This window comes from Coenobita brevimanus, chromosome 60 (assembly GCF_032717465.1).
Source record: "Coenobita brevimanus isolate Jiangsu-jjx chromosome 60, ASM3271746v2, whole genome shotgun sequence".
NCBI lineage: Eukaryota > Metazoa > Arthropoda > Malacostraca > Decapoda > Coenobitidae > Coenobita > Coenobita brevimanus.
Genome location: NC_137013.1, coordinates 32,584,445 through 32,597,298, shown reverse-complemented (window position 1 = coordinate 32,597,298; position 12,854 = coordinate 32,584,445). Strand labels below are relative to the sequence as shown.

The following is a 12,854-nucleotide window of genomic DNA, read 5'->3' as shown; positions in this document are numbered from 1 at the left end:
ATTATTGATGTCCCAGATCCCAAGCCCAAAATGTCCGGCACTTGGGGTGTCCGGGTTGTAAAGGGATCACTATATATACATGTATATATATATACATATATATATATATATATATATATATATATATATATATATACACACACATACATACATACTTGAATACCTCGATGTACGGCAGCCCTACATGCGATACCCTGGCTTAATGGTGGGGATAGAAACACCATCATACCCCACCTAACGATGGCCAAATCCTGGTTAAAAGATAGGTTTTGATTTTTTTTTTTTTTTATCGATTTTGATGATATTTAAGCCCTAGATGAGATACCCTGACTTAATGACAGGGGTAGAAACACCATCGTACCCCACCTAGCAATGGCCAAACCCCAGTTTAACAATAGGTTTTGACTTTTTTACCAATTATGATGATATTTTAGACTAAAATTGTGTGTTTAGGTTGATCTATAAACTATTTTTAGAGCAAGATTAATGAGCTTTGGCCACAGGTGGCATGAACATTGTCATTTTGGGGTATAGTTTACTAAGACTGACTTTTTCCAGACTTATATCGGATGATTGTCAGATTTTATTTGTTGGTTTTAGTGAGTTATTTCTAGGTTAGCTTCTTTTACAGCTGTTAGGCCATTTGGATTGGCTTTAAACTTGTTTTTGGACCCAGTTGGGTGGGTTTTGGACTTCGTTGGGGGGAAAACTCTCGGACGAAAAACACATCCCATTACTTTACAAGTTAAATCTACCCTGATATATGATACCCCACCTAACAATGGGCTTTTACCTGACCAACTGCATTGTTAAATTGGGGTATACCTGTATAAACGTATATATATATATATATATATATATATATATATATATATATATACTAGAACCTCTTTGGTCCGGACCCCTTTGATCCGGACTTCTGTTAATTCAGACAAAATTAAAAAATAATAAGCTCCAAAAATATGTTGCAAGTAATTCTAAAGTCATTTTCAGTATCGGCGCGGAAAGCGATCGTCATTCGTTTAGTCTCGGATCACACTAGGTCGCAACATGGGCGCCTGTTTAAACACACGCTATCATTCGTTCCATCAACTAGTTCACCAACCATTTATATTTTTACGCTGTATTTTAAAAGTTAATCCTCCTTACCATGCCCCTTAATGCAAGTGTAGCTTCTGCAATGAATAAAGGTGTTAAAAGGAAGCATGTAACACTAAGTATTGCAGATAAAGTGAAAATACTGGATAAACTAGAGGCTGGTGTTCCTCCAGGAAAACTCGTGAACGAGTTTGATATCGCCATATGAACTGTGTCAGACATCAAGAAAAACAAAGATAAAATTAGACAATTTGCTTTAAAATTTGATGTTACAAACAGTGACTGTGGTGAAAGTAAAAGAAAAACTCTAAAAATGCCACATATGTTAATAATTAACAAACATACCATATGTAGATAGTTTTTGGTATGAACTGGAGATTACCCTGACGGTCCGGACAATCTGCTAATTCGGACAACCCTTTCCCCCATATAGTCCGAATGAGAGAGGTTCTACTTATATATATATATATATATACAGTATATATCTACTTATATATAGACATACATACTGAATATATATGCATACATATAAATATACATACAGTACATACACGTTATAAATATCACCACCACCATCATCCGGACCTCCTTTCCCACCCTAGAGCAGGGTGAGGAGTAGCAATCTTCAGACAGTTTTATATATATATATATATATATATATATATATATATACTGTATATATATATATAGAGTAGGTTCGCACAGTGCGCGAGAGATTGGGTGGTCCACGACCTCGCGCACTGGGAATTCGCATACTGGGAATACATAATCTTTTAGGAATAATTACATATGGGCGGTACCCCCTCATACCTGGACATTTTTTGGCCCTTAGAGACATAGAAAAGGTCAAATTTTTCAGACATTGTACAACGGATATAGCTGCAATAACAAAAATATGGGCAGTCACCTTAACAACAGTAGACAACAGGCCTGATGGATTTAAACAACAAGAGTTCTGAGGCATGGCAACGCACTTACAGTGCCCCCGCCACCACCCCAGCCGCACCATGTTTGTTTAATGGTTGCCAATGTTGTATTATTCCAGGCTTTGACAAAGAAATTTACGGCCTGTTGAATGTTACATTTCTTCCAGAATGCAGCAACGGTCATTATGGTGGGGGTTGCTGGTATGCCAGGTGAAGCAGGTGAGTCAGGTGGGGCTGTGAAGGTGGAGAGGGAGGCGGCTGGTGAGTCAGGTGGGGCAGTGGAGGATGGCGGTGGGCGGGTCAGGGGAGATGGTGAGGGGAGGATCCTCCCTCTCCTCCTCGCTACTGCTCACACTTTCGGCAATGTCCTTCATCTCTTCTTGCTTGTTTGTTTCATTCCTCATCTTGTTATGGACGTATTGGCAGTATAACAACTTGGTACAGTATTCACGAAATAAACATCATTATTATAGAAACTGGGTATCTATTCTAACTTACTGTTATTGCCAAAAACATTATTATTGAAGCTGTTATTGGCGATATCTTATTGTAGACTCCTCTTGAGCACCTTCCCCATGAGCCTTTAGGTCACAATTGGCACGTTGTGTGTGGGGGGGGGTCGCGTACTGATGGAAAATGGCGTTTTTAAGCCACTTCTTGCCTCTACGTCGTGTTTTGTGGGGTAAACTCGCGCATTCAAGGTTTTTCGTTATGATTTTTAGTCACTTGCGCACAATGCGATTTGCGCACTGTGTTGTCGCACACTGGGTGAGCCTACTGTATATATATACAGTATATATCAGTACCCTCGCGTCCAGTACGTGTTTGTCTAGAACTATTCTCGTCCAGTACAGTCAGCAAAAAAATTAAATAATTTATTATTGTAGTATGGATTTGTTGGGCTAGTAAGGACTGCCCACAAAAAGTAGGTCAAAACCAAGGAGTTCTTCTCTAGTACTGACGTGCTGCGCAGCACTACTACCCGCGTGCGTGCAGGAAGACGGCCAACACTGACAAACGTTTCCCTGGTAATGTTGCACCAGTCCAGTACACCTTCCTTGTGAGTCGTGTCGTGTGCTAGTCAAATTGCAGTACAGTAAAACCTTCATATAACAGACTTCAACAGACCGGAATTCACTTTTATCGGACTTGAGGAGCTACCAGACTAAATTCCTAAACAGTACAGTATGTTGGAAAAAGTCCGATAAAGTCAGAAGCAGTCCAGACTGCCTGGCCACTCTATGTTCACCATGATAAGGGATATAAAAGACATGTTTATCAGTGTACAGTACAGTATTATTATATATATATATATATTATACCATTTCATTAATGTAGTGAAGTTATAACACAGTAGAGTACCGCAATGGTAGTCAAAACAGTTATAAACTGTTCATGCGATCCAGACTAATGTCTGATCTAGGAAAAAGTCCGGGTTAGCAAGGGGAAGTCTAGATGTCGCTTTTATCGGAATTTCACATTTTTCAGGATGGTTTGGGCCCCAATCAGTCTGTTATAGCGATGTCTTACTGTACTGCACTTCCCCCATATGACAAAGACGACGATGTGTCAGTGTGTGACTATGAGGGATTTATGAAGGAGGTTGAGGTGGAGAGGCCTCCCCAGGATCCTGAAGGCCCTCCTCCAGGGGGTCAGTAGGACCTCCTACAGCCTTCGAAACCCCTCCCCTTTTTCCCCCCAAGCCCATCACCACTGACCTTAAAGGTTGGTAAAATCTTAGTTGTGTCAAAATGTAGTTAAGTTGAATTTTTGGGAGACTTTTTCAAGGCTTGTCTGACATTATTCATTTTTCCCCATAAGGTCTGTTGTTTGTCCAGTACGGATTTTGTCCAGTAGGGCAGTACTGTCTGACAAAAATACCGTACTGGACGCGAGGGTACTGTATATACAGTATATATACACACACATATAGATATATAGATAGACAGATAGACAGATATCCATCCATCATCTAATCCTACGTTGCCCCACGAAAAGCGCAGGAGCTCGGGGCTAGGCAAGTTGGTCATGACATTTAAGATGAGAGCGACCAGCCTCACTCATCCCTCAGTGGCATTATGTGTGCAATAAACCCTAACTATCCCTTGGATATAAACCTTCACCAGCTCAATCCCAATGGAGTGCCGTAATTACCCACTAAACCACCAGGCGCCATTACTTGGTTATATGGTTATCACCAGTGTAGTAAATGGTTTCCTGGTGTATAGAAAACCATTTGGCTTGTCACTCAGTGTAGAGTCACCCACAGGCAAACGGAAGAGGAAAGAATGAGGAAAAGACAGATGGAAGAGAGAGTGGAAAGTCACCCGTAGGCAGAAGGACAAGGAAGGAATGAAGTAATGAACGACAGTAGAGGAAAGAAAGAAAGAAGGAAGGACGAAAGGAAAGGACAGTCACCCAAGAGCTGCACTACATCGAGTGAGTGGATGGTGAGTGCCCCCACCTACCACTAGATAGACAGATAAATATACACATATATATACATATATACAGTCAGCACAATGGAAGTCTGGACCCTCTAATTCGCACCATATATTTGGTAGGGTCCAAGAAATATTGTAGGAAAATTCCTGTAGTTGGTGGATTTTTTTCTGGTGGTTCCTAGCGACTTTACAGGCTTACCAGCACGTGCTGTGAGTTTATGAGCTCAGTGCCTGCCTGACTTTGGATGGGAAAGCTCATCAGATTTTCTTGTCCTGCCTGGCCTTTGTTAATTTCAAAGCTCTTGTTTTCACACCCTCCTCTGCCTTAGTGAATCATTGGAGATGGGTCCCAAGCCACTAACTGATGTGGAAAAAGACCGAATTTTAACTATGAGAGAGGAAAATGTAAAAATTAAGGATATTTGTATTTGAACTGGGTGAGGAAAATCTACCGTTATGTCACTCCTTGCAGCTGCCCGCCACCTGCTAAAAAACACGATTCCCCAACATAAAGACAGGCTAGGACCTAAAAGGAAGACATCACCAACTACAGACAGGTTACTGAAGCAAGCTGTGATAAAAAACCCACATTTGACTGCTAAACAACTGAAAAATATGTACCCACAACTGCTGAGAGATGTGTCTGAAAGAACCATACAGCATCGACTTCATACAGACTTCAAGATCCCCAGCCATACTGCTGCACTGAAGCCTCTCCTTAATTTTACATTTTCCTCTCTCGTAGTTAAAATTCGGTCTTTTTCTACATCAGTTAGTGTCTTGGGACCCATCTCCAATGATTCACTAAGGCAGAGGAGGGTGTGAAAACGAGAGCTTTGAAATTAACAAAGGCCAGGCAGGACAAGAAAATCTGATGTGCTTTCCCATCCACAGTCAGGATGGCTCTGAGCTCATAAACTCACAGCATGTGCTGGTAAGCCTGTAAAGTCGCTAGAAACCACCAGAAAAAAATCCACCAACTACAGGAATTTTCCTACAATTTTTCTTGGACCCAATCAAATATATGGTGCGAATTAGAGGGTCCAGACTTCCATTGCGCCGCCTGTAGATAAGACAGATAGATATGGAAAGGTATATAAGCTTAAAACCAAGCAAAATTCTATATGGTGCAAAGTCTTACAAAATACTATGAGTCTTTGTATCAACCCCGTCAAAACTGTAAATTAGATTATCTACAATACATAGCACTGTATTTAAAAAATAAACCACATCAGTCTTATAATTAACCTACTAATTTCACTACATCACTATCAACTATAGTCGAGATGTGTGGCATTCCCCAACATAAATTTTAATTACATGCAGTATGATTTTAATGAGTGTATTTTCTCAATGTTTTTGACTAGACAACACCAAACAGCCTCAGGGCAAAATTACAAATTCCCTCAAGAAACTGAAACAATTAGTATTATTAATTACTATTATTATTACTTTTTAAATGTGTCTCATTCAGGGCATAGACTATTAACAGTCCCCATTCCATGAGGCCTAGCAGTCCTCCTACATACTTCACCTCCATGTCACCACTTTGGCGCAAAAACTCACTGTCCATGTGAAGTATATGTTAGAAGCGTCCCATGCAGAACTGGTAAATTGGGGGTCTTTTTACAACATTTTGGCAGGTTTTCTGGTACATCAGTAATATTTGCTTTAACGAAATTCAAATCCTTAAACCATTCCCTGCCCCTGACAGGATTCAAACCTGAGTCCAATGGGAATGAAGGCCATCTGTCTACCTAATTAGCCACTGATTACATATACAATAAAATCTCTATTCTTTTTTTCTGTACTGTATTTCCTAAAACATGGAGCTTCTACAAATGCCTCAGGTCTATAAGCAACTAAACACAAACTGAATGGAATTCACTCTACCTGAAGAAATGAAATATTGGACACTGCATACACAAGCATGCCATATACAACAGTACAAGTATGGAACATTACTTAATACAGTATATTATAAACAACAGGGTTGGGCCGATTAATCAGCAGGTAATCGGTAATCGGCCACTTTGTCGATTACGGTAATCAGTAATCAACCTTTTGACCAAATAATCGGGGCTGATTAGCTGAAGAAGCTTATTTCTGTCTTTTATACTAACCTGCCCTCTCCAAAGCATTTATTTCAGGCAAGCTCCTATACAAATGTATATTAGTTTCTGTACATATCTACAGTATATTAGTTTTATGTGCTTCTTCTGTTTATTTTTATAATTTCTCATATTACGGAACAGAGAGAAATAATGAAAATAAAAACTGAGTTTTTCATTTTGTTACACTTCTTCACAAAGATTAACAAAAAAGAATGAATGAATACTCTTCATTTCAGAACTTTAAAATGTGTGATAGAGAAATAGTAGATGCGGTGTTGGTGACTTAGTGTGTCATATACATTGTTGGTGTGTCATGTTTTCTTGGAAGTGTATGTTCACGCAAACTTGTATATTTTTGTGTAATAAAAACAATAAAAAACAATCAAAACATGTTTTACATTGTAAAGATCGAGTGGTATTTAAAGTAAACACACTATATTAAGACTAAGTTAGTATAGGGCCTGAGAGATCAATACATTTTCTGTACACCACCATTTCTAGTAGCATCTAGGATCACCACATGAACAAGAAAAATGGCAAATTCTAAGAAATTTCAACCAGGCTGCACAGAATGAGATGTTGCAACAAAGCAAAAATAGACCATAGAAGAGTGGCAAATGACTAAAACTATTTGCTCTCCATACAGGAGATGGCAGTTGGGCAATAAATAAAGTAAAAAATAACATTAGGGTGATGTCTTTAACTTTATGCTACCAATAATTTCATGAAGATTAATCACATTTAAAATTTCTTAATAACTGGCCAATTAATTGGTATCAGCAGATTATTGATTACTGATTAACTGGTAATCGGTAATCAGCAAAACTGCTTATCGGCCCAACCCTAGTAAACAATTAATACATAAAAACCTAGGTGGAAAACTGAAAGATCTCAGTAGCTTAAAAGGGTGAAGACTACCTGGAAAGGGCGGGGACTGAGTTTGGAAGGAAGAGACCCATTAGCATCAATGGATGACCTGATGCTACGTGCAGTGGAAGTTGTATTGCTTCGGACTGAGGCATTGCTTCGGCCTGACTCCCAGACAGAGGTGGTACGGCTCCGTGCTGAAGTGGGAGGTGTGTCCCAGCCTCCACCTCCACCATTCTCCCACTCTTGTCCCAAACCTCCCTCCTGACCAATGTACAATTGTCACCCTATGCTGTACTTTATCCTAATAATGTTACCAGTCTACTGCCATACTGAACAATAACTTACAAGATGGCAATGTGCAATCTCGAGCTGTACAGTATCTACAATGGCACATTGTGACTTTATCATCTGTACTTCATGGTCATGCATTATAATTAACAAACATAGTTAAGTACAGGGGTGCTCCACCATTTCTGCACAAGGGCCAAACTACATGTTAAGAAAAGTTTGGTGTGTTGCATAACAGTTTAAGGACATGAGGTGATGTGTAGGATCAAAAAGAGCATACAATGCTTAAGAATATGCAGTACACACACACACACATAAACATGGGATGACTACCAACTTTTTTGCACACACACACACACACACACACACACACACAAAGACAGTTGGAGAGACGTATAAACTCTTGACTAACATAAGAGTAGCATTTCATTATATGAATGAGGAGATGAGTGGCCATGATCTGCCCCAGGTTAGAATATGCAGCAGTAATGTGGTAACCACACAAAAAGAAAGATATAAACAAGATTGAGAGAAAACAAAGAACAGCAACCAAGATGGTCCCCAGTCTGGCAGATCTGTTGTACAGAGAGAGGCTGGAAAAGCTGGAATTGCCTTCCTTAGAGGAAAGGAGAAAGAGGGGCGACATGATTGCAGTGTTCAGGGCCATGATGAGAGTAGATAAAACTGACAGAGAAGATCTGTTTTTATGGGATAAGAGAGTAACAAGAGGACACGGAATGAACTTGAAGAAGCCAGGCTGCTTGAAGGATATCATGAAATATAGTTTTCCTTATAAATGTACAAACCTGTGGACTAGCCTGGACAAAGAGATCGTCCAGTCTAAAAACTTAAACAAGTTTGAAGCTAAACTTGACTTATTGAGAAACAGAGACAGGACCCCACAAGCGTAGCTCATTTCCTGTATATCACAATTAGGTAAATAAACACTTGTAGCAAGAAAATGCCTAATCAGTAGCAAAGATGAGGCCAGCCTATTTGTGAATATGTGGAATGAGCACGAGTGGTCCCGTCTCATATTAGTGAAAAAAAACGAGGATTTGGTCAAATAAGGGCATAAGATACAGTGGAAGTTTACATTTTTTTGTTGTTACATAATGGTTGAAGGAAATTCTCCAATGTCTACATCCAGTGAATCTAAATGTACAGGTTTCTCCGGCATTGACCAGAATAATGGAAGTATCAAACTGAGCCAAACAAGAACTGCAGGTGTAGAGAAAATGGCCGAGAAGAATGCCCAGGAATTAAAAAAGGTCTGGTCAGTAATTAGAGAGCTTTAAAGTGAGTTAGACAAAGTCCGTGTACACTGTGATGAACAGGAGAGAAAAATGTCAAAATCAAAAGTACATGATTCAGCCTCTAATGAAAAAGAACAGCTTAAAACAGAAAATAAGAGGTTGGTGGAAGAGAAGGATAGGATGAAAAGTAAACTCAAGAGTATGAATCAAAAACAAAGATGCAAGATGAGCATACGGGGTGGAAGAGAATTCAGGAAGGGGAAAATATATTTAAAGGAAATTATAGAAAACAAGAGGAAAGAAAACTGGGAAAAGGTAGAGAAGGAAGTGGTTAGGATAGTACAGGGTAAAGAACAATTTGTCAGGGCAACAGCATCCAAGAAAAAATGCACGATTATCTCAGAAAAAAAAAAAAAAAAAAAAAAAAAAAAAAGAAGAAGTCAGTGGGGTCAGAAAGAGAAAGGGAAGAACGGAGAAGGGCAGACGAAATAGAGCAGACCCTTTATATCCGCGGATTTAAGTTTCTGTGGATCAAACTTATTTCAATACTGTACTATACGCTGTACCTTAATTTGAAATTGGCGTGCAACTCGCACTTCTTTTGTAGCTACAGTTAGCATAACCGCACCCACAGGCATTCCCGCCACTCTGCCAGTCTTATTGTAAACACCAATCAGTTTGTTACTTATGTCGTCATTGCCCTTCTCGTATTTACAGGTCTACTGTTCTTCATTGTGTAAGTGAAAAATGGCTCAAACAAGGAAAAAAGCAATCCTTCTAAGCCAGAGAGAGAGCATAAGGAATTATCTGGCTTCCTGTCAGAAGGATCAGACTAGACTTACAGCTTACCTACGGTGCTGCCACACATCTTGTTGCCTCACCACACTGGCATTGAAGGAATTGCACTACAATCATCGTTGTCATCACACAGCAATCATCATCATCTATACGGTAATCATCATCGTCATACAGCAATCGTCATCATTGTACGAAGGTTATGTAGAGAACACGCAGTCTTTGGGCGAGTGTTAATATGTGGAAATAATATGCCATTTTGTGACGATGACTTGAGTATCCACGGAATTTGCTTTCCACAGGGGTCACTGGAACCAAACCCCTGCGGATAACTCTACTGTATTCTCAATAGTTATGGAAGGAAATGTTGAAGCCTAAAGGGAGATCAAGAAGTGTTTAGGCTGGGAAAATATGTGGAGGGAGGGGCATGACCACTCAAAGTAAAATTTCAATCTCAAGTCACAGTAAATAAAATAATCAACAAGGCTTGGAAATTAGCAGATAAGGATGGATTCAAAATATCTGGATAAGGAGAGATGCAAAAGAGGGAGAGAGAGCTAAAATAACGGAACCTGTTAAAGAAGTGAAGGAAAAAAAACACCACAGAACAGAGAAGACAGAGTTCTACAGGATAGCTATGGACCAGAAACTGAGGAAGTGGTACCAAAGGAGAGAAAGAGAAAGGAGGAGAGAACAAAAAATAATGCAAACAGACTGAAAGTCGCATATGGTAATGTAGATGGTCTAATCTCAGCAAGGCTAGAAATAGACGATTTCTTGAGGGTAAATCAGACATTGTGTGCTTTGTAGGGACCAAGCTAAGAGACAATATTGAAATACAAATGGGAGATGGGAAATACAGACTATGGAGAAGAGATAGAAAAGTAAAAACAAGAGAAGGAGTGATGATAGCAGTGAAAAACAGCCTAAATGTGGATAGTATGGAATTGGGAGAAGGTTTGGCTGAAGCGATAAGTATGATACTAAAAACCAAAGGGAAAGACAAGAGAGACATTGCAGTAGCACATTCCCCCCCCCCCCAAGACAAGGGCATGGAATCATGAATATCAGATGTTGTCAGACATGGTCAGATACCTACAGAAAGTGACTGAGAAAAGCAACAACATAATCCTGATGGGGGACTTTAACCTTTGGATTGCGCAATTACCTTTTTTATCCCATCCCGTGGTGTGCAAAATACAAAGGAAAAAAAAATTTGTATTTATTTTAAGATAAACATCCAGGGCATTATCTCTGCACAGTGCCATGCGTAAGTTTGCATAGGGGTCGAGTTGTTTATGGTGATGCATGGCCAGCACGGCCTAAGCTGTGGCTCGTAACGCAACGATACCCAGCCTGAGCTGTGACTCGCAATCCACAGGTTAATTGTAAAGAGGTAAACTGGGAGAAGGAGTGAGGTGAGAAGACAGGAAGAAATCAGTAGGATGGAAGCTGTGGAAACAATGAAGAAAGTCAAAATGGGGAAAGCCCTAGGAACTGATGGAGTGTGTGGTGAAATGCTGAAGAATGGGAGAGAGATAGTAGTAGAATGGATGTGGAAAATGTGCAGATTGGCCTGGGAGGAAGGTAGAGTCCAGGAGGATTGGAAGTCAGGTATAATTATTCCCTTGGACAAAGGGAAAGGGGAAAAAGAAGTGTGTGGCAATCATAGGGGCATTTGTCTATCTATCTATCTATTGCCAGACGCCTCAATCCCGCTCGGGGTGGCCACAAACAAATTGCCTCCATGTCACCCTATTCCCCACCATTTCACTGCCCTGCTCCCAACTCACACCCCCCTCTCTCATATACCTCTCCACCCCATCCCTCCATCTCATCTTCGGCCTCCCCCTCCCTCTTCCCCCCTCCACTTCACTCACATACACTCTCTTCGTCAGTCTTTCACCCTCCATCCTCTTCACATGGCCAAACCACCGCAGTGTATTCCTCCTAACGCTTCCTATCACATCCACATCCACACCACAACGCTCCTTTATATCCTCATTTGTCAGCCTGTCTCTCCATGTGACTCCACAGGCTCCTCTTAAATAACTCATTTCCATTGCTCTCACTCTTGACTTGTGTCCTGCCAGCAATGTCCAAGCTTCACTTCCACATGTTAAGAATTGGTATCACAATACTGTCATGTAGTAACTTTTTCACTTCCATGCTCACTTCCCTGTTTCTTATCACTGCTTTCAAGGAACCAGCAACCTTTCTTCCCTGCTGTACTCTTTCAAGCACTTCAGCCTCCAAACCTCCATCCTTACTCATCACACTACCCAACTACTAAAACGTACTCACATTTTCCAATTCCTCACCATCCAACCTCGCTGTACATTCACTTCACCTCTCTAAAAGACCATCACTTTACTCTTCTCTACATTCACCTTTAGATTCCATTTCTTACACACTCTCTCAAACTCGTCCACCAAGTCTTGCAGCTCTCCTTCATCTTCACTCAACAAAACAGTATCATCTGCAAACAACAGTACAGGGAGTTTCCAAACACTACCCTCTCTCACCAGGGCCACTCCACCATCCACCACCCTACGTTGTACCTCTTTTATTACCCCATCCATGTACAGATTGAACAACCATGGAGACATGACACATCCCTGTTTCAACCCAACCTTCAAAGAGAAAAATTCACTCAGTTCACCAAGCACACGCACTGCAGCCTTAGCTCCATCATACATACTCTTCACAGCATTCAACAACTTCCCATCTACTCCATATATTCTTAATACTTTCCACAATCCTTGTCTATCCACCCTGTCATATGCTTTCTCCAAATCCATGAAAGCCGCATACGACTTATTTCCCTTCTCTAGAAACTTTCCCACTAAAGATCTAAGAATGAATATCTGATCTACACAACCTCTTCCCTTCCTAAAGCCTCTCTGTTCTTCTCCAACTAATTCCTCTGTTCTTCCTCTAACTCTGTCAATATGTATCCTACCATACACTTTTCCTATTATACTAAGAAGACAGATGCCCCTATGATTACCACACAATTCTTTTTCCCCTTTTCCTTTGTACAAAGGAATAATTATACCTGAC

At 40.3% G+C, this 12,854-nt stretch overlaps 1 protein-coding gene across 1 annotated transcript in view; it reads right to left on the bottom strand.

Annotated features, from left to right (window-relative positions):
- Piezo (piezo type mechanosensitive ion channel component) overlaps positions 1–12,854 on the bottom strand; it is a 1,050,432-nt gene that overhangs the window by 857,838 nt on the left and 179,740 nt on the right. The window contains exon 8 of the mRNA XM_080275143.1: positions 10,064–10,083. Coding sequence (XP_080131269.1) covers positions 10,064–10,083 — 20 coding nt within the window. The remainder of the gene's footprint in view (positions 1–10,063; positions 10,084–12,854) is intronic.